The sequence below is a fragment of the Trichosurus vulpecula genome, chromosome 3 (assembly GCF_011100635.1).
Source record: "Trichosurus vulpecula isolate mTriVul1 chromosome 3, mTriVul1.pri, whole genome shotgun sequence".
Taxonomy (NCBI): Eukaryota; Metazoa; Chordata; class Mammalia; order Diprotodontia; family Phalangeridae; genus Trichosurus; species Trichosurus vulpecula.
Window position 1 is genome coordinate 204076093 of NC_050575.1, and position 22398 is coordinate 204098490.

Here is a 22398-nt window from a genome sequence, read left to right on the forward strand (position 1 = left end):
TAGCGGTAGAACAGCAGAGCTAGACACTGGACCGACACACTTACGATAGCAACTGGAAGAGAGATCAGGTTTTTATTTAAAAAAACAAACAAACAAACAATAACACATAAATACACAGTGAATGGAAGGGCCTGGGCCCCGGCCAGGGGGCATTCTCATCGGAGTTCTGACGCTGAAAGGGCGGCGAACCCAAGCCTTTTTGCAGGTGGAGCCTACGTAGTTCTCTGAGAGCCTGAGTCCCACTGAACAGTGCAGGAGCGACACAGGCCTCCAGTGCTTTTCTAGCAAGATCGCCCAGTTGTGAAGGCTGCCCGCACAAATGGCCCAGTCCCCAGGATGGGCGGGAAAGGACAGAAGAGAGGCTATAAGCCGGCCTGGGTCCGAGCTGCTGCCGACCCTCACTTTTGCTTGGCCAACTGATTCTCCAGGTCCTCCAATCGACCGGTCAGCTGGGTCAGTTGGAGTTGTTAAGGAAATTCTCTAGCCTTTCTTTATTCCCTTTCCCAGCCTCAATCCCCTACCCCTGGCTAGACCCTTCCACTGGATCTTGGAATTCCTTGGGACTGTCTGCAACTTCGGACCCCGCCCCCCGTCCCTGCCCAGAACTCGAGAGGATATGTTTCTGCTCCAAACTCCCCAGCGCTGCCAGAGCACTGCCTTGAAACTCCACAAGACTCTCGCAGTCGCACGGGCTACGCAGCTCAGTGACCCCTTTCCCCTCCTCTGCAACCAAGGCATAGGGAGGCCAAATTAGCAGTACTTCCTCTGTGTGGAGCCGCAGAAAGAACAGCAGACCCTGGGCCCCGCAAAGATAACTAGCTCCCCACAACTCCCCTCCCCTAATCTTACTCCATCTAGCCCAGGACTGGGGAGCTTTAGAAAAACAGGGACCTTACTTAGGTAGCATCTAAATCCAACCCCTTCATTTTACAGAGGGGAAAACTGAACCCGGTGAAGGTGTAGCAAGGTGCCCGGCACATAGAAAGCGTTTATAAACGCTTGTTGATTGATTGATTGAAGTGACTTTCCCAGGCTCACAGAGATAGTAAGTAGGGGAGTATGGATTCTCACTCAGATTTTCTGACTCCAAACCCAGGGCCCTTGCCACCCTACACCAACATCTAATACAACCCCATCTGCCTTCGTTTTCACAGAAAAGTAAATTGAAGCTCAGAGAGGGGAAGTGACTGCCTAAGGTATCAAAGCAAGTTAGCGGCAGGGATAGGGCTAGAGCCAGGGTGGGGAACCTGCGGCCTCGAGGCCACATGTGGCTCTCTAGGTCCTCAAGTGCGGTCCTTTGACTGAATTTGGAGGACCTAGAGGGTCATTTGTGGCCTCGAGGCTGCAGATTTCTCACCCCTGGACATAACCCTTGGTCTAACACATTTGCCACTATACCAGAGGGAAGAGAGGAGGGAGACTGGCAGCGCTAACTGGGCGGACCCTGGCTGCCCTTCTTCATTCGGGAGGCTGTTCTCACCGGGACAAATGTTGACCTTCAGGTTCTCCAGCATGTGCGTCATAGTGCTGAAGTCAGGCGAATAGGAGACGTGTTGCTCTGGGGGATCCGACGCGATCTCCCTCAGCTCCTCCTCCACCGCCTTGCCTACCCCCACCGCGAACATGATGATGCCTGAGGACCGGCGACACTTGGGGTCAGAACCAGGAGGGAACCCCCGCACCCAGGACCTCAAAGAAATAAGTTCCTGTCCCTCCATTTGGGGACAGGGGGCATCCCTCGCATGTATGCACCCCTTCCCTTAGGGTGGTACCCAGATCACAGAATTTAGAGCTAGAAGGTTTTCTAGTCCAAACCCCTCATTTTATGCAAGATGCAACTTGGGGGGGGGGAGGGAAGGGGAGGTGACTTGTCCGAGGTTACACAGGTAGTAATGGTCAAAACTGGGATCAGAGCCCATATCCTCCGACCCCAGGGCTCGTTTCACTACGAATTGATTCCCTCTTTTTAAGGGAAGCCTTTCCATGGAGCCCCGAATCCCCCCCCCCACCTTGGTCCTACCCTGCTCCTTGGCCCTGGCGGCCCACACTGAGATGTCGTCCTGGGAGCGGCCATCTGTAAAGACTAGGCCAACGCGTGGCACATTCTGGGCTCGGGGCCGAGCTCCCTGCGACTCGGAGAAGCTGTGTTCCACCAGGTGGCGCAGCGCCAGCCCGGTCATGGTGCCTTTCTCCATATATTCGACGGCCAGGACAGCCTGCTTCACCTCGTCCGCGGTTCCGTAGCGGCCCAGAGGAAACTCGGTGCGCACGCGGCTCGAGTATTGCACCAATCCCACGCGTGTCCCCTCAGGGGATACGTCCAGGAAGTCCACGATCTGGTTCACGAAGCGCTTCACCAACTCGAAGTTCTGGGGTCGGACGCTCTTGGAGCCGTCGATTACCAGAACCAGATCGACATGGCCCGCCCGGCACCCTGCGGGAGAAGCCAATCGCGGGACAGGTCTGGTGGGTGCCACGGGGAGCCTCAGAGAGCATCAGGGTCCAAAGAGTCTCCAATTTTCTATGTAGGGGGTTCCCTTGCGCGCCCCCTTCCCCTTATTAACTCACTGTCACAGCTCTTCCCGTCAGCCTGGAGCTGCCGACCCTCCGGGCAAATGCAGCGGTAAGAGCTGCCTGAACTCACACACTGAAACTCACAACCATGGTCCACGCCATTGCAGTAGTCTCGGGCTGAAATAGATACCCCCCCCCCATCAGAATGGAGCGACCGCTGCTCCTGCTCACCTGCCTGGATTTCAAGGGATTCCCCCCTTTCCCTGGTGCAGGGAGGAAGGCCTCCCCTTTTTCTCCAAGCAAACTTTCTTCATCTTCATCCCCACTCCTTTCTTCTCTCCTCGGACATCTCTTCTCTCCTTCCCGCCCACCTTTCTCCCAGCTACCCCCACATTCTCAGAGGCACGCAGGTATTCACACCAAGGCCACCCTCCTTACCCTGACAATGCCTGCCATCCGGCTGCAGGTCAAAGCCTTGGCGGCAACGGCAGCGAGGCCCCTCCGGGAAGCTGATACATTCGTGCTGGCAGCTGTGATTTCCGAAGCTGCAGTGATCAATCACTTGCAAAAGGGGAGACAAAGAAAACCATTGAGCACCGGGACACGCAAAAGCGCAGGCTGCTGAGGCCACGGGCACCTCGCTTCTCACTCACCAGTACAGTGCCTCTGATCCCTGTGGAGGGCATAGCCCTTTCGGCAGCCGCAAGTGTAAGAGCCGTCAGATTTGATACAGAGGTGCTCGCAGCCGTGAGTCCCTTCCGCACAGTGATCAATGGCTATGAGAGAAGAGAGGTCCGCCTAACAAAATCCACGATTGTTCCTCATCCCTCTCCCAAACCTCCCGCCAATTCCTAGAGCTCATGCGGTCTCCAGTTGAGAGGTGACCTGAGGGTAAAACCTAGCCCTGACACTTTCTAACTTAACTGTGTAGTTTCTTCATCTATAAAATTCCAATCATATTTGCCCTACCCCTCAGCCCTGTCAGGAAAATCTTGTGATGCAGAACCTTGAGCTAATATTACCTTGTATGACATTTAATTGTACACTTGAAGGCCTTCCTCATCTTTTGCAGGGCATAGATCTCCACTAATAAGGAGATAGTCCCATATGTCATTATTTGGGCCCAGGTTTAAGCCTAGTGGGACTTTCTACAAAGTGGGGCTTAATGTGTGTTGAATTGAATTGTGGGTAAACCCTCTCTCCAACACTTCCCACTAGGTCTGTTAAGAAGGTCTTTGCTCAGAGCCTGTCCTACATGCCCTGTTGGGGATCCTGGAGGGGGCACTGAGTAGTTTAAGACATGAATCCTGCCTTCTGAAAGCTCTTTGCCTAATGCGGAAACAAATACAGGCTCAGAAAGGAAAACAGTGAATGACTACATACATACATACATAATTGTAGGGTATGGGCACTAAACACCTAACCTAATGGTTATGAATGAAGTCGTTAAACCTGCATTGAGCTGTGCCTTTAACATATAACATACTAGCTGCTAGACCATTGGCAATTCATTCAACCTCTCAATGCCTCAGGCAACTCTTTAAAACCACATGTTGTGATTGAATTACAGAATTCATGGAGGGAATTTCCACACTGGAATTAAATTTTTAAAAAGCTTTATAAAGACTTCAAAGAACCACTAGCAGAGTGAAGCATGTGCTGCCAGAACAACAAGTTGAAACACTTCCCTACTTTGAACCTCAATTTTCTCACCTATTAACTGAAGGTAATATTTGCACTAACCTGCTCACAGGGTGGTTGTGAGGAAAGTGCCTTTGTTAACTATATATCATTAAAAGATGAGGAAAATACAATGAGGCCCAATGAGGAAAGCCAGCCTGGGGCATTTCAAGTTTTTTGAGCGGGGCAATGTCACAAAATCATAGAATGCTACAATTGGAAAGGACCTTAAAGGGTGAGATAATGACTTGTCCACTCCTTTAATTTTACAGAGGAAATTAAAAATCAAAGATGGGAAGCAAATGATTCATGAATAGAACATTGCTCTCCTGACTCCCAGGATCTAGTGCTGTTTCCAGGTTTCTGGGGTGCCTGAGGAAGGTGGTGTTTGTTGTGTTCATTCTCTGAACTCAGACTCTGCTTGATGCCTTTTAGGGTTTTCTTGGCAAAGATATTGGAGTGTTTTGTCATTTCCTCCTCCAGTTCATTTTACAGATGAGGAAACTGAGGCAAGCAGGGTTACTTGCCCAGGGTCACCCAGCTAGGAAGTGAATGAGGCCAGATTTGGACTCATGAAGATGTCTTCCTGACTCAGGCCTGTCACTCTATCCACGGCACCAGTTAGCAGTCCCAAAACTGAGGCAGACATTAAGTGACTTGCCCAGAGTCCCACACCTAGTATGTAGCTGAGGCTGGATTTGAACGTGGGTCTTACTGACTCCAAGCTAGCTCCCTATGCGTTGCCCTACCTAGCTGCTTCTGATGGCAGTTAAGCAAGCTCAATCTTTCTGGTTTCACGTATATTTGTGCTTACGTCACAGGCACCTACTAAGCAGCAAACTCCTAAAGGTCAACGACTGGTGTTTTTCATCTTTATATCACTAGCACATAGAAAGATCTTTAAAAAATTCGAATTAAATGGAATTGATCAGGTTACAGTGGGACTTGATGTTTCCCTAGAGGAAGTGTCTCACCAGAACAGCTTTTGTTATTCGGCTCCAGTCGGTAACCCGGGTTGCAGGCACAGTGGAAGGAGCCCGGTGTGCTGACGCACAGGTGCTGGCAGCCATGAGTTCCGTCTGCACACAGGTCTGCACCTGGGGACACAGAGGCATGTGAGGAAAGAGGGCGTCAGTTGTGACTTTTCACTGCTTTCTGAGCTGTCCCAGCCCACCCCACTCACATCGGGTGAGGAGAAAGAGAGGGCTGGAGAGAAAATTGCGTAAGATGAGGCAGAGCCAGTAGACGGAATGAATGACTCGCATGCAGAAAGCCCCAGAGCTGGAAGGGGGCAGGTCCTGTATCCTAATTGAGGGAGTGAGGTGTGCATGCATAGTCAGGGCTAAAGTGGGAAAGGCCAGCAGATCTGAAGGGGGTCTGTGTGACAGTCAGCATACACTTTCTGGCAACATGGGAGGAAGGACTTAAGTAGAAGGAGGAAAACAGTTAACCTAAAGGCACAGGTTCCAGACTGAGCCAGTAAATGAATGGGGTAAAGATAAGCTGAACTCCTGAGAAGGCCCAGAGTAGTGACAGGTGTGGCTTAAAGTGGAGGAAGCTCTGGGCTGGACCTTGGGAGATTGGGTGTGGCTAGATCGGGACAGAGTTCCCAAGAGAGCTCCCTCTCGAGGCCTAGGCCTGGCTCACCGCACAATCGGCCTTGAAAATGGAAGCCAAACTGTTGTATAAGGTCGAAGGACTCGACGAGGAAAACATGTTCATCCAGTGGAGGTGATGCCATAGCACGTAGGGAGCCCACATCAGCTCGCTGCACTCCCACTGCGTAGATCTCGATACCCCGATTCCTTGCCTGGGTAGCCACTTCGGCCACCCGGTCCTGTGGCCGCCCATCAGTCACTATAACAGCTACACGAGGCACCTGGGCCTGTGAAGGGCGAGCGCCCTCAGCGACACTGAAGGCTACATTCATGGCATACTGGATAGCAAGGCCTGTCATGGTGCCCTGTGCCAAGGGGACTATGGCATGGATGGCACGTTCCATGTCCTCTCTACGGAAGAAGGCTCCCAGCGGGAAGACGCTCTGCACCTGGCTTGAGTACTGGATCACACCAACGCGGGTGGCATTGGGACCAATGTCTAGACCCCGAATAATGTTTACCAAGAAACTACGCATTGTCTCAAATTCAAAGGGGCGCACACTACGGGAACTATCGATCAGGAATACCAAGTCGAGGGGTCCTGTCCTGCATTTTGAGCCTGCTGAAGAGGAGGGAAAAAAGGTGGGTGACTGATGACTTTCCCAAAGAAGATGACTCCAGGGAGCTAGCTGTGAGCTCCACCCTCTACTGGGGTGGGGAACACAGAAAGCCAGCAAATGGCCCAACCTCTTACAAAGGAGGAATCCGAAGTCTTATCCTAACTTCATAGATTCCTAACATCTAGACCAGGGCTCTGCACACAGCAGGGTCTTAATAAATAATTGAATGAATGAACAAACCATTGGCTTTCTATTTCACCCCCCTTACAGTCCCCACCCCCTGCGCCCCCTCCTCCCCCCCCACCCCCCCCCCCACTGACTGTGGTCGAGCAGCATCCTCAACTAACCTGGAGCAGCTTTCGATTCAGCATTCACAGAAACCAGGAAAAAGATAAGCAACAGGGCATAAAGAGGTAGCCTCATGGTGCTTGCAAAGTGTGTTCGCAAAAGCTGAGAGGTAACCTAGAAAAGAAAGGCCAGGGAGTAAGTAGTCATTCCAAGAGCCTGAAACAGCTGGACCTGCTTCCTGGCCCTTCCCCTTCTCTCCCCTCCTTTACCTGCCATTGCTCCAGCCTCCTCCCCTTTCTCCCCCGTCCCCCCATTAAGTGTGAAGCTAATAAGGCGTGTCTTTGTACGGCTTCACATCTACTGCCAGTCCCACCCCCCCCAACCCCAGTCCTAGAACCTCAGGCCACAAGGGAGGGCCTCGCCCTCAGGAGGAAGGGGCCTAGGGGGATGAGGCAGCCAAGATAAACTTCAGCCTAAGCACTGTTGCTAGCTGTCTAGCTCCTAGAGAGCTGGGGAAACCCTATGCAGAAGCCAATTGCAGATGCCCTGCCGTGCTTCTTCGATGGCTATTCGCATCTCCTCCCCCAGCCTCCAGCGCTGTCCAAGGGACTCCACTTGGGTCAAAGAGCGGTGGCCCCAGCCGGCTCCTAGCAGCCAGCATGGGAAGCCAGCAGCTGCGGAGCAGGTGCCAGAGCCTAGAGCAAATACAGGGGGAGGAGGTGGGGAGGTGGGCCTGGGCGGGGAGCAGTCCTGAGGCCTTGAAGATAAGGCCCCCAGAATGGATATAGCAAGACAGGAAGGGGCGGAGATGCAGCTCAGTGCTGGGGGGCCAGAGGGATAGAGAGTCAGGGCTTGTGAGAGCTCAGAATTGCCAGTAACCGGGGTTCGTAAGCCTCGGACTCCAGGAGTGCAACCATGGATCCCCCGGGAGGAACGGGTGAGAGAACCTGTCCCCCAACACACTCGAGCAATTGAAAGCCCCTAGTCCTTCAGGGACACTCCTCTGGCCTGACTTGGAGTCTTCACCTCTGAACCTAAAATATCAGAGCTAGAAAGAAATTGCTCCTTTTACCGGAGAGGAAACTGAGGCCCAGAGAAGAAAAGTTAGTTGCCCAAGATCATGAAGCCAACTAGAATCTAGATCCCTAGGACTAGAATCTAGATTCCCCAGACTTCAAGCCTTTCTGCACTTGAATCTACTCACAATTTGGAACTGGGAGGCTTTGTTCAACCTGTGTCTATGGGAAACTGTTGCCGGGCTAAGCAACTCCCATTGGGAGCTGAGGTGAAGGTTCCAGGCCAGCCAGAGCGTACCCTGCGGCTCTACTTTCATAGTCTTCCTTCCTTTCTTCCTTCTTTCCTTCCTTCCTTCTTTCCTTCCTTCCTTCCTTCCTTCCTTCCTTCCTTCCTTCCTTCCTTCCTTCCTTCCTTCCTTCTTTCCTTCCTTCCTCCCTCCCTCCCTTCCTTCCTTCCTTCCTTCCTTCCTTCCTTCCTTCCTTCCTCTCTATCTCTGTCTCTCTCTGTTTCTGTCTGTCTCTGTTTCTGTCTGTATCTCTGTCTCTGTCTCTCTGTCTCTCTCTGTCTCTCTCTATGTCTCTGTCTGTGTCTCTCTCTCTCTTGCCTGGCTCGGGCCTGCCTTTCTCCTTTCACAGCTCCCCCTGCCTTCCCCCAGCCCCAGCTCCAGGCTCAGTGAATGGAGCTATTTTTAGCCAGACTTCCAGGGCAAGCCTACTAAGGGTGCTAGACTCTTTGTAGAGCCAGGATTTAAGAGGCAAAAAAGCTCCCAAACAGTGGCTGGCCGACCTGTCCTCAATGGGGCCCTTATGGACAGGTTGAGGGTAGTCACATGCAATCGTATTGAATCCAGATGTTTCAGTAGCTAGAGGTGGAGGAGTGCCAGGAGAAGCGAGGTTTGGCCAGGAAAAGGCAACAGCATCCCTGGGGGGTGCTGGGCTGGAGCTCCTAGAGCCTTCTCACATCTCTTGACTGTTTTCCTTGAGAATAAATTTAGTGCAGTGGAAGAACCCTTTGGACTGGAAGTCAGGAGATCTACTAACTCCCTGTGTGACCTTGAAAAAGTCCCTTCCCCTCTCTGAGTCTCAGTCTCCCTTCCTGCAAAATTAGGGGGTTGGGCTTTGAAGGAGTCATCCAGCTCCAGAATTCCATGTTCTAAGATCGCTTCCAGCTGTTCTGTGTCCTAAAATCCCTTCTAGCACTAATATTCTAAGGGTCTGTGATTCAGTCCTTCTCACCCTTTCCTCATTCCACCAACCAAGACTAGGGTCTAGTCTAGTCTAAGGTCAAGAGACCCACATGGGAACCACTTTATTCCCATGAGTCATCCCAAGGTCCCCCTTGATCTCTCCACAAGCCCATAATTCCTGCCCTGACATGGAACCATGATGTTCTGCCCTGCCATCTGGCCTCTACCTTTCCTATGGCTTTGAGTTATAGCCTATCAAAACTGGGAGGAATCTTGGAGACTGTCTAGTCCGAACCTTTTATTTTATAGAAGAGGAAACTGAGGTTCAGAGAAGGAAAGTGACTGGGCCACATCACATTTGAGGGCAGAGACTGAACTAAAACCCAGGTCTCCTAGAACTAGAACCCATATCTCCTGACACTGCTCTGCCCAGCCTAGTTCTCTTTCCCCTACAATCATTCAGAAGAGGTATTTGCTTGTGGAGGATGGGTATCACAAGTAATTGATACTGATGTGGGTGCCATGTATGAGGGATCTCTGGGTTTAGGAGAAAAACTAGGGTTCCCTCTGACCGACTGAAGGAATTCTATAGGTTCAGGAAAGGATTTAGGTATTCTCCTTAGAATGATGGACTGTATGGGTCACATAGTCCATTGGATAAAGGGTAAGGTCTGATTGGTTCCTGGAACTTTGGGGGATTTACAGCCCCCAAGTTCACTAACTGTGGGACCTTGGGATAAGGGGCCCCAGTAACGGTAAGATCTGGAATGAGTACCATTAGGCAATGTCCCCAGGGTTATGGGAAAAGATCAGGGAAGAATCTCTTCAAAGAGGGTGGGTTTTCTTGGGGGACACTCTATATCAGAATCCAAGAGTCTCTCCGTGGACTATTTCTCTACATCAAAAGACTTGCGATTTCTGTGCAGCCCCTCCGCTGCCCCCAGGGCCCCTCACTCACCTGGGCAGGCTAGAAAGCTCCGAGGATCAGAGACAAGACGAAGCAGACTTTCCGAGCCCCTTGTCCTGCTGGAACAGGTAGGGAAGCAAGCGGGCTACTTGCCCCGGGTCGAGGTTGAAGGGAATGGCAGCGGCGGTCGCATTTAACTCGGGGGCTAGGGGAGCAGTCGACCCCTCCTACTGAAACGCGAGAGAGCCCCCCGCCTCAGAGGGGCGGGGGAGGGGGGGAACTTCACAAGCCCAGCTAAGGGGCGGGGCCGGTGGTGTGTGTGTGTATGTTTGTGCGTGTGTGTGTGTGTGTGTACGTGTGTGTGTGTGTGTGTGTGAGAGAGAGAGAGAGAGAGAGAGAGAGAGAGAGAGAGAGAGAGAGAGAGAGAGAGAGAGTAGCGGGAGTGGGGAACCTCTCTACGCTCTTCACATAGAGAAACCAAGACGCACGGAAACTCGGTCCTCTGGCGACACACAATCCAGCTCTGCACAGGAGGGAGGGGAGGATAGCCGGTTTCTGCTGGAATGCAAGAGAATTCCAACAACACATTCCTCCTCTGGACTGCTCCTGAGGAGGGCTGGACAGGGAGCGGTAGCACTCTATTTCCGAGGGCAATCCTGCCCTGAAGACCGGGAATGACGATCACAGGCGCCAGTCAGTCAAAAAGTCATATATTGAGCGCCTACTATATGCTAGGCATTGTGCCAAGCGTTCTGAGCTTTGGGAGAGCCGGAGTAGCGGGGAGAAAAGTGCCAGTCTCCTTCAGTCTCACCAAGCCGCCCCTGACCTGCGAAAGCTCGGACAACAGCTCCCCATCCCTACCCGTAGGGGATACCACCACCTCCGTCAGCTGGTGCAGCTGAATGTGAAAAACAGTCCCATTTCTCTCTGTCCTCCCCGCCACCCCAGCCCCACTTCAGCATAGAAACTACACTAGTTCTAACAGAATGGTCACAGGGACGCTCCCTGAACCTCTTTACAAAAAAAAAAAAAATCTAGCCCGAAGTGGAAGCAAGCGTGAAACATGCATGGCATTCTTTTCTGCCCTGGGCCGGGTCTGGTATGGGTGGGATTTGGGACCCTATTCTTTCCTTTTGTTTTATTTTGAACCCTTCCAATTAGGTCCCTGGGACCCAACAGGGATCTCCCCCTGTGCCCACTAAGCCACAGTCCCTTGGCCTCCCTAGGAGGGAAATGTATTGGGAGGGATTGGGCTAGAAGTTTCCAGGCCCTCACCACAGGAGGTAGGAGCATCTGGCTGTTGGTTCCTAGCAATCTAACAAGGGAGAAGTACCAACCCCTGATCCTCAAAATTCAGGACTTCCTGCTATGGGATGGATTCTCCATTGGATGTCTGGATTCTGTGCTAGGGGTCCTGGGGGCAGAGGAAGGGGAGACGGGGAGACAGGGAGAGAAGTACAGCAAGGACGAGTTAGCCCTTTTCACCATCATTTACTGACCTTGCTCTCCCCTTTCTTCCCTGGATCTGCTCTCTCTGGCCTCCAGAATAGCAGTGGGTAGGGCTGGGGTGGAGGGCAGCTAACATCTGAGCACAAGAGCAGCCATTGTGCAGGCTCTGCTTCTGTGCTGGCCTGGCACTGAGCCACACCAGTTTGGGGGGAGCCTGGGTGGTCGCACTGTGCATCGACCAGTGCTGAGGCTCCGTGAAGGCCCCGTTGAACATTGGACAACCCAAATATTTAGACCACAGCCTGTGGTGATTCCCCAGCTCCCCCTTCCTGCCCACCTATGGTTACCCAGACTTTCCTGAAACCTCAAGACAAGTCCAAATTTCTCCTTTTCCTCCTCCTTTCCCTTCTTCTCCTTCTCTTCCACATCCTAGGTCACCCCCAGAGCCTTCAGCCCTCCTTCGAGATCGAGTGAGAAGATGTCTACAGATGCAGTCAGAACAGACGGTGAGGATCCTACATGCCAAAGTGGCCCAGAAGTCCTACGGGAGCGAGAAGAGGTAGGAGATGGTGGTCATAAAGCTGGGGAACCACAATGGCTACTGTTTGCTTCTCACATCCTAACTGTGCCCTGCAGCACACCCAGGCTGTACTTCAACCATCTACCAACTCTGTGACTTGGGCAGGAATTTCTCAGTTTCCTCAACTGTCAACTAAAGGAGTTAATTCATTCAACGAACTTGAATTAAGCAACTACTCTTGTATGGAGCACCAGCCCCAGAGCAGATGTCCAGTTTCGATGAGATGGCATTTTCCCCTCCTAGTAGAGGGAAAAAGGCAAACACATAAAAATAATTCACACAGTTACATGAGTACAATGAAGAGAAACAAAATAAAAAGTTGTGCAAGGACTGAGTGGGAAAATATTTATTACCTTTGGGATAAAGGAAGGCTTTGATTCTGTACAATTCCATGAATGTTTCTAAAGATCACACCCTATGCCAGGTCCTGCCCTCAGTGCTGGAAATACACACACACACACACACACATACAGAGAGAGAGAGAGAGAGAGAGAGAGAGAGAGAGAGAGAGAGAGAGACCCCCCCAGCAGCGGTACCTGCCCTCAAGGTACTTACAGGAGAAGCTGATGTTTGGGTTGGGCTTTAAAGGATATATTATTCACAAGAATAACAAATGAAGTGGGGTAAGGAGGCATTGCAGGCATAAGAAAGTGAGTGACCAAAGACATGGAAGACAGAGAAGACAGGATATCCTAGGGAAGCAAAGGCTTCCATTTTGGTTGGAATCCGCAATGCATGGAGAATAGAAATAAGAGATCATGTTCAAGAGTTAGGGTGCCTTCAGACTGTGGAGGGCCTTTAATGTCAGGTGAAAGTGTTTTAATTTTTTTCTCCTTGATATTTCAGTCCATAGAGTCCATACATACAAATGGCACCTGTCTACCACCTTTCATTCTGTGACTCTTGTCCCTGTTCTGGCATAAATCCTCTATAGACGAATCTACCTTTGAGGTTTCCCTCTCAGTCTTTCAGATATTTCAGGAATACTAGGGCTCCAGGTGTGAATTCTTCCTTCCCCAAACACAGTGGGCCCACCTCCTTTTCTGATTCAACATTTCTTCCATTTCATACAACCACATCATTGTGGGTAATATGAATTTTATTGGGCAGCAGTGAAAAATAAAGATAGGAAGAACTTTCCAATTTATATAGCCAATTATTCACAAACTTCTCTGAGATTGGTATTGGAAGTCTATTCTGGATTTTTCAGATGAGGAAACTGAGGCTTGGAGAGAAGTGACCTGATAAGGTCACAGAGCCAGTAAGTTTCAGAGCTAGGCTCTAAACCCATTTCTTTTGACTCCCAAGTCTTGGACTCTTCATTTTGTCACTGGTTAAATTATTTCCAAGATTCCTTCTGGGGACTTGGGACAGTTTGGGAAATAAACGAGCACTTCCCACGCCTATCAGCTAGTCTTTCTGTTGGCCCAAAGGTGACCACAGCCTCTCCTTGTAGGTTCTTCTGTCCACCGCCCTGCGTATATCTCACGGGCCCAGGCTGGAGGGTGAAGCCAGAACAGGGACAAGGTGAGTGCGGGAAGCAGGATCTGACTTTACAGCTTTTCCCTGGGAGTCAGGAGGGACAAGAGGGTGAGGGCACAGCCCCATAGCTTCTCCTTGAGTCCACTGTGCAGGAGTACACTGTATGGTGCATTCCAACTTCCTCTCATCAGTCATGCGGTGTGTTCTAGCGAACGAGGCAGGGGAGACTGGATGCATGGTCTGCGGTTACATGGGGTTGGACGGCGGTTCTGCGGAGGCACAAAAGCTGAGCTTTGAGGAGCAGTCGGACTCTAGAGTGAGGAGGGGAAAGCCGAGCAGACAGATCCCCATCTGTCCACTGTTGGGGGAGGGGGGCGCTGCATTTCCTCCTCCCGCAGACAATGAACTTGGGCAGGGACCTGGATGGGAGGGACAGGTGTGGCCTTAGGGAGGAAGGGAACCTACCTGGGCAGTCCAAGGGGGCTAGAGTGACTGGGAAAGCTTGGGTTGGGTGCCCTTTAAGCCATCCTCAACTGGGTAGCAAAGGCTTCACTGAGCCCGCTGGCCTGAGGACAAAGGCAAAGCTGCCCACTTCCCCGGCTGGCTAGGAATTCGCCTGTGCCAAAGCTCTATATATCTCGGACTCGGACAAGAGAAAGCACTTCCGGTTGGTGTTAAGGCTGGTGTTGCAAGGAGGCCAAGAGCTAGGTACCTTCCACAGTCGCCTCATCAAGGTCATCTCCAAGCCATCTCAGAAGAAGCAGTCCCTGAAGAACACAGACCGTGAGCTAGGGGATAAGTCTGGACCTGAGGAATGGGGCTGCGGATTAGGAAAGGGCAGAAAGAAATCAGAGTTGGGGGTGAAGGAAAGGGTGTATTCTAAAATGATGGGGTGGGACCCAGAGAATCATGGAATCATAAAACTTGAGGACTGGAAGGAACCCTCAAAGATAGGGTCAGAGATGGAAGAGCCCATTGAATCCAGTTCTGTATGGGGGCATGGCCAGAGAGGTCAAGTGACTGATTGGTTCCCAGGCTGTAGAGATAAGACTCACAATTAGACAATGAAAGCACCAAGTCTTGCCTGCTCTTTGGGCTCTGAGACTGGAAAGAATAATAAGGGCTGGAAGCTGGAAGTCTTTCTAGAAGTAAGAAGTAACACCATGGGATTCAGAGCTAAGAAAAGATTTCAAGATAAAATCGAGGCCCAGAGAGGTTAAGAGATTTGCCAAAAGTCACCTACATAGTGAGTAGCAGAGTCAGGATTTGAACCTAGGGCAATCTGACTCTAAATCTTAAGAGTGTCCCACATTGTCTCTGAGCTGGATCATATTCAGCTCAGCTCTAAAGAAAGGCAACAAGGTGTAGTTTATAGAGAGCTGATCCAGGAGGCTGGTGGAGTCATCTCCTTGATAGATACCTACTGACTGCATTGTTCTGGGCAAGTCACTCACCCTCTCAGGGCTCTAGGCAACTATGTATAACTATTCAGTTTTAGTGAAGGTCCTGATCTGCCTTAGTAGAGAAGGCTTCCTCACCTAGTTCCCTATGCTAATGAAATCACAATTTCAGGCCCTACTTCTATCACCTGAGTATTAAAGGGATGTTGGCAAAGAAGGGGTTGGGAGATAATGAGGAGTCTTGTAAATAAGGCACAGCCCTGGGGTTCCCTCCCATGATGAGGGGTAATGGAAAGGGACAGGAGCTAAGCTCGAGCAGGTAGCATTGACCAGCCCCTTCCCTCACAGTATGCATCTCCTCTGGATCCAAGGTGTCTCTCTTCAACCGTCTTCGATCACAGACTGTCTCCACCCGGTACCTATCTGTGGAGGGTGGTACATTCATCGCCAGTGCCCGACAATGGGCAGCCTTCACCCTGCATCTGGGTACTGCACCTGGGTTCAGCTCTACTCAACCTCTGTCTACCATCCATGTTTAAATAGCCCCCAAAAGAGGAGTATTTTTCCCCCACAGTCAGGCCTCCAGTGGTTCATCAGTTACAATACTGAGCACCCTCCAGGATCTTGGAGATGAGACTAAGTTAAGCCACCTGTATTGCTACCTTATCCCCCTAATAGCAAAGTGGGGGGATCTGTAGTCTTATCATCCATAGCCAACAAACTTGAGTTTTCCTCTGAACCAAGGTGCCTGGCCCATCTGGGTACTGAGCCCATGTTCGAACCCCAAGCTGAAGGTCACAACCCAACCTCTTGCTGAGTCACTGAATCAACCAGAAAATCAGAGCCAGGAGGGATCCCGGAGGTCAGCTCATTTTACATGGGAGAATCAGAGAAGTGAGTTACCCTAGGGCAACAGGAGCCGAGCTAAGAGTGTCCTGACTCCTGACCAAGGCCTTTTTCCTGCACACCTCCGATGCTTCTCTCAAGCCATTCTTAACTGGAAGGGGGGAAATTTAGAAGAGAATGAAGCCTTCTAATTCACTTTTCCTTGGGGGAGGGGAGATGCAGACACTTGTAATCACATTAGCTAACATTTCCATAGTGATTTTACCTTTACAAAGCATTTTGCTCACAACTAGCTAGGGAATGAGAAAAATCATTACCCCTTTTCACAGGGGAGGCTCAGAGAGATCAAGTGATTTACATATGGTCACAGAGCTAAGTTTTGGAGCCAGAATTGAACCCAGTTCTCCCGACTTCTGATTTCTTCCAGAAATCTTTCCATTACGCTCCATATCCAGCAGAACTTCGTTTTAGTAGCCAACAGTTCTTGCCCACTGGGGTTTCATCTCCACAGTCAGCTCTTGCCCTAATCTGAGAAGTTTTGGGGTCTTGTTTACATGAATCAAGGTGGGAGAAATATTGGGCCATTCTTCTCTTCTCCATGTCCCAAGCGCACATATGTCACCATCACACCTCAATTCCTGTAGCCAGCATACCTAGTCACCAATTTCTGTCCTAGGAGATTCCTCAATCCACCCCTACCTACCCTTCTCCATACAACTCTACTCCATCCAAAGTCTCCCAAGAGGGCTGAAATCCCAGGCAGCCTACAATGTTAGAGGAATCTAGAGTCAGTAGAATTGGGTTTGAATCCCAAGTCCAAATACTTGCAATTGTACTTAGATTAGATTACATTTATGCAAAATTCTTAGTACAATTTGTTTTAAGAGGTAAAAACCACACTAACACTTTTGGGACAGCCTATATAACAACATGGCCTTTACTACATCCCTTTAGGATCCCATTTGACCTTCACATCAGCCCTGTATGGAGCTGCTAGGATAAGTATGGATAGCCTCATCTTACTGATGAAGAAAGCTGGCACTCAGGAGAAATATCTTCATCTGAAAATGGAGATATGAATACTTGTCTCTCAGGACTACAATGTAGAGTTTTGTAAATCTTAAAGCAACATATTACTATGAGTTATAATTACATAGGATATATATGTACACACACACACACACACACATATGTATGCAGTTCAGTTGTCTAACTCTTTGTGACCCCTTTTGGGTCATGGACAGACCTTAAAATACAGGACAGAGGATCATATATTTAGAGCTGAGGAAACCTTGGAGGTCATCTAGACCAACATCTTCATTTTACAGATGAGGAAACTGGGGTTTTCTTGGCAAAGATACTAGAGTGGTTTGCCATTTCCTTCTCCAGTTCATTGTATAGATGAGGAAACTGAGGCAAACAGGGTTAAGTGACTTGTCCAAGGTCACACAGCTAGAAAGTGTCTGAGGCCAAATTTGAACTCAGGAAGTTGAGTCTTCCTGACTTTAACCTGGCATTCAATCTACTGTGCCATTTACCTGCCATAGATAAATAGGGGTGTGTATATGTATATGTATGTATGTACACACACACACACATATAGTTGTGGATATAGGACATAGATATAGTTGTAGATATAAGATAATGAATTAAGAGTGGAAATGACGTTAGAGATCACCTAGTTCCTTTTAGAGATCACCTTGTTTTTCAGGTGAGGAAGTGACTTGAACAAGGTCACATAGTATATTAATGGCAGAACTGAGATTCAAACCCAGATCCCTTGACTCCAAACTCATTGTCCTTTCCACTATGCTGCACCACAGGTTTGTTGTGAGGAAAGTACTCTGTGAATTGTAAAGGATTGTAGACATTGAAACAATTGTTTTCAAATGACTCATCCAAGTTCCTACAGATACTAAGTAACAGAGCTGGAATGGCAATCATGGCCATAGGATTCCAAAGCCAGTGGGCCTTTGATTGCACCACACTGTCTCTTAATACCTGTTTGACCTTAGGGAAGTCTTCTCCTTTCTCTGATCCTCAGTCTTCTCTGTAAAATGGGAATTACTCTTACAGCAACTATCATTTTATGAGTCTAAAATGAGGTAACGTCTGCAAAGCCCTCTGTAAACCATAAACCACCACAGAAATATCAGTGTTGATTATTATTATAACCTAACATCAGACTCACCCGACCTTACTAAGAAGTCTAAAAGTCTATATGTCGTGTTGGGGACGGGGGTGAGTGGGAGAGGGGGGACCAGGGGAAGCCTGATGCCTCTGCAGTCACCATCATCTTTCTTTCCCTTAGCTGATAATCGTCGTCCCCGGGGAGAATTCCCTCTCCAAGAAGGCTATGTCCGATATGGTTCACTAGTACAGCTGGTCTGCACAGTCACAGGCATCACACTGCCCCCCATGGTATGAACCTAATTGACCAGACTAGACCTGGATGGATTCCTTCTGGTCCATCTAGAGGGTGACTGTGACCACAGGGTACCAGGGCAGGGGGTACAAGGAGCAGCCATTACAGGGGCTCAAAAAAGACCCTTGGGAGATTGGGGGAAGTCCTGGCATCTCAATGGGCAGGTTTGGCTCTGAAGTAAGTTGGCCAAGTCCTCTCTGGGTACCTTGACCCTTCCTTTTCCCCTTCTCTCACAGATCATCCGCAAAGTGGCCAAACAGTATGCACTCCTGGATGTGGATGAACCAATCTCCCAGTTGCACAAATGTGCTTTCCAGTTCCCAGGTGGGGGACCAGGGGGTGGTACCTACTTGTGCCTTGCCATGGAAAAGATTGTGCAATTCCAGGTGAGATTGGGAGATTAGCAGATCACAGACAGAACTTAAAATACAGGACAGAGGATCATATATTTAGAGCTGAGGAAACCTTTGAGGTCATCTAGACCAACATCTTCATTTTACAAATGAGGAAACTGAGACCCAGGGAGGTTAAATAACACCCAAGGTCACATGGAGAAGGTCTGGGATGTGAACCCAGGTCCTTTGCATCCAAACATTGTTTCCTCTCCCCACCAGAATGAACCTCATAGACTATCAAGGTTATCAAAACAATCCTCAGTAGTCTTTTCAAATTTCATTATATCCTTGCTCAGAAACATTCAGTGACTCTATTGCCATAGGGTAAAATACAAACTCCTTAGCTGGGCATTCACTCCCCTCCACCATCTGCCTATAATCTCCCTTCCCTAGCTTAATTCCTTTTCCCCTCCTTAATGCATTCTACATTTCAGCCAAGCCAAGGGACTATTGGTTGTTCCCTGAACTCGTGGACCTCTCTTCCAAATTTGTGTATTCACAGAGACCACCTCTGTACCTGGCTCATCCTCCATTCTTTCCCCATCTCCATCTCCTGATATCCTTCTTTTCCTTCAGATTCTACATCTTCTTGATGTAATATCATGTTCTCTCCCCACCCCTACCCCACTGTCTCACAGCTGAAATGAATGTCGCCCCTTAAATTTTCCTAGAGGACTTTATCCAGGTCTCTGTTTTACCTTTAAAATATCCTGCTTTGTCTCATGCTTATTTGGGTGCATATAATATTCTCCAGTAGAGTGTAAGCTCCTTTAAGGCAGGACCTGTGTCCTTTTTTATCTTTAGATCCCCAAAACTAAGCCCAAGACCTGCCATATTTGTTGTTGTTCAGTGGGTTGGGTAGGGGTGGGCAGAAAGTAGAGCAGAGAAGAAAAATTATTCTGTCAGCTGCAATGGGTGGATGACAGGTGGGAGAGATTGGTAATGGGAAGACCTGTTAGAAGCTATTGGAATAGTCTTACAGGTGGGTATGAGGACATAGATGAGGGGTGCAGCCATTAGACTAGAGAGGAGAGGAAGAATACAAGAGACACTTTCAAGGTACATTTGGAAGAGATTGAAAACTGAAAAACCATGAGGGATGAGGGTAGAGGAAAATCAGTGATGACCCCAAGTATTAAAACACAGGTGATGATGAGGTCAGTGCTGGCAGTGCAGACAGAAATAGTGGATTCAGAAAAAGGAGTAGGTTTAATGGAAAGCCTTGCTTTGGAGGTTTAGAATGTGATTTGCTGTGAGGACATCCTAATAGAGATCTTTCTGAAAGAACTTGGAGGGGGGAAGGCAGGGCAATTGGGGTTAAGTGACTTGCCCAAGGTCACACAGCTAGTGTGTCAAGTGTCTGAGGCTGGATTTGACCTCAGCTCCTCCTGACTCCAGGGCTGGTGCTCTACTCACTATACCACCTAGCTGCCCCACGAACCTGGAAACATTGTTCTGAAGCTTGGAAGATCCATGAGGCCTGGAGAAAGGTCTTCATGGAGGGGTAATTGAAGTCATGGGAGTGAGAGAGATCTCCATGGGAGATATTATAGAGAGATCTCCTCCAATTCCCTTATTCTGCAGGAGGGAAAAATATGGCCTAGAGAGGGAAAGTGAGTTGCCCATGGTCACACAATAAGTTGGTAGGGTTAAAATCAATCCCTGGACTGCAGAAGAGGTAGAGGGGGGGTAGAAACATGGGGATCCACCTCTTGTTTCCCCCAGTGATTCACTGATGGTTCCTGCCCCTCCTTCCCACATCACTCATCTTCCAGCACTTTCTCCTAGGCTTCACCCTGTCCCAAGGAAGCAAACCGGGCACTGCTGAATGACAGCTCATGTTGGACCATCATTGGCACTGAGTCAGTGGAGTTCTCCTTCAGCACCGGCCTTGCCTGCCCCCAGGAGCCTGTCACCCCAGTGCCCCTCATCAGTACCTTAGAGGTATTCACCTGGACACAACCCCAGGAACTCTGCCCCCACCCCCCAGTCTAGGGGGACTATCTGGCTATGACAGTCCCCAGGAGGCAGGGTTACGGTCCCTCGTCCTGGATGCTATGCCTGAATCAAAACCCTTTGCCCCACAGCTTAGTGGCGGTGGTGATGTGGCAACCTTGGAGCTGCTGGGTGAGGATTTCCATGCAGGACTCAAGGTGTGGTTTGGTGATGTGGAGGCTGAGACCATGTACAGGTACAGATGGTGGCTGGGGAGATTCTGGGAGTTTGATTCTGCCTCTGTGGACTCAGTTTCCCCAATTGCAACATTGTAACATTTTAGTCTTTATGATCTCATTCATTTCATGTTCTGGGGTTCCTTGTAGCTCTGACATTTTCTGCTCTGACCTGTGCCTCCAGGAGTCCCCGGTCCCTAGTGTGTGTGGTACCTGATGTGGCAGCTTTTGGTAGTGCCTGGCGGTGGCTGCGCACCCCCATTACTGTGCCAGTGAGCCTGGTCCGTGCTGATGGGCTGTTGTACTCCAGCGCCTTCTCCTTCACCTATACCCCAGAGCAGAGTGGCCGGCCAGCACCCTCAGGAGCCCCAGAGGCACCTCCTGATGCAGACGCTCTCTTGGAAAGCATCCACCATGAGTTTACCCGAACCAACTTCCACCTCTTCATTCAGAGCTAGGGGAGGGGTGGGGTAGGCAGTAGGTGGGCTACAGTAAGGGAATGTTACTGTTGGTCATGGGGCAACCTTCTTGAGCCCATAAACCCCATCCCAAGAACCACCATTTCCTCCAGGCTGCAATGAGGTCCAGGGCTTCCTACGGATCATCAGATTTACAGTGAGAAGAGATTTTAAAGGTCATCTTAATCCAACCCCCTCACTTGACAGAGAAGAGAAGTGAGAGCCAGAGAAAGGAAGTAGCTTGCTCAAGAACACACAGGTAATAAGAGCAAGCCCAAGTCTTCCGGCTCCATATCCAACGCTCTTTTCCTGCTATCACTCCATGTGATACCACAGGGTATGCCCACAGGGAACATTTTTTTAAAGATGAACATTAATTGAATATGCAGCAATAAAGGACGTTATTTTTATTCCTCAAAACTTAAGTAAACTAATTTTTTAAATAACAACTAAACTTCACTTTTACAGTTTAAAAAAAATTAAAAATGAGACCCAGACTACCAATCATTTTGGGAGGGCATTCAGGTGTACTTGGACACAGCTATTGTACCCTCTATTAACTCATCTCAATCAATCAGTCCACAAATATTTATGAAGCACCTGCTGTGTGACCACGTGGCTGGTCTGCTGGACACCTACACAAGCCCTCTTTTCCTTATATGGAAGCTCCTGCTAGAGATGGAAATGTTGCAGACATGGAACCCTTCAAACACCCACTCACTGTCTGCAACACGCACAGACTCCATTGTAACCTGGTTCAGGGAGAAGAGCTGTGTCTGGAGCCAGGAGGCCTGAGTTTAAATCCCAGCTTTGTTTCTTAATAACCTTGGAACCTGGGGCCTCCACTTCCTCATTCTGGGCCTCAGTTACTTCATTTGTCAAAAGGGGACTAGCTAGACCCTAAGGGGGCCCTTCCAGCTCTAAATCCTGTCATCCCCAGGATAGGATGGGGTAGAAGAAGGAGTTCTGGGCTTGGAACTAGAAGACATGTTCGAGTCCCCACTGGAGTGATTTGGGGCAAGTCCAGCTTCCTATAAAATGAGGCTAGCAATATTTGAAGCATCTACCTCATAGGCAGGCAGTGATAGAAGGTAGTGCAGGCTTTCTATTTTACAGATAAGAAAACAGACTTACAAGAAGATTTCGGGGGTAGAAGGTACCTCAAAGTTGATCTAATCCAACCCAGACCCCAAAGATTCTCCACTACAAACATATCTGATGAGAGGTCATCCAGCCCTTTCTGGAAGCCTTCCAAGGAGAGTCAAGGTAGCCTCTTCCACTTCTAAAAGGCTCTAATTTCCAGGAAGTTATTCCTGACTTCAATCCTAAATGGGCCTCTTTGTCACTCCCCCCAATTGCTTCTAGTTCTGCCTTCTTCGGGC

At 49.5% G+C, this 22398-nt stretch overlaps 2 protein-coding genes across 2 annotated transcripts; one reads left to right on the top strand and one right to left on the bottom strand.

Annotated features, from left to right (window-relative positions):
• Positions 1-398: 398 nt before the first annotated feature.
• Positions 399-6835, bottom strand: MATN4 (matrilin 4). Its single transcript, XM_036751928.1, has 10 exons — positions 6760-6835; positions 5842-6414; positions 5169-5291; positions 3168-3290; positions 2953-3075; positions 2569-2691; positions 2021-2434; positions 1481-1633; positions 619-723; positions 399-457 (listed from the first exon to the last, which is right to left on the bottom strand). Exons 1-10 carry the CDS (start codon positions 6833-6835, stop codon positions 399-401), a joined length of 1872 nt encoding a protein of 623 aa, XP_036607823.1.
• A 427-nt stretch (positions 6836-7262) lies between these two features.
• On the top strand, positions 7263-21016 carry RBPJL (recombination signal binding protein for immunoglobulin kappa J region like). Its single transcript, XM_036749913.1, is given in 13 exon segments — positions 7263-7385; positions 9698-9821; positions 9824-9938; positions 11693-11818; positions 13296-13366; positions 13531-13637; positions 13930-14104; positions 15070-15207; positions 17879-17988; positions 18229-18378; positions 20176-20331; positions 20475-20578; positions 20743-21016. Coding segments are annotated over 13 exon segments (1773 nt in total).
• Positions 21017-22398: the final 1382 nt, after the last annotated feature.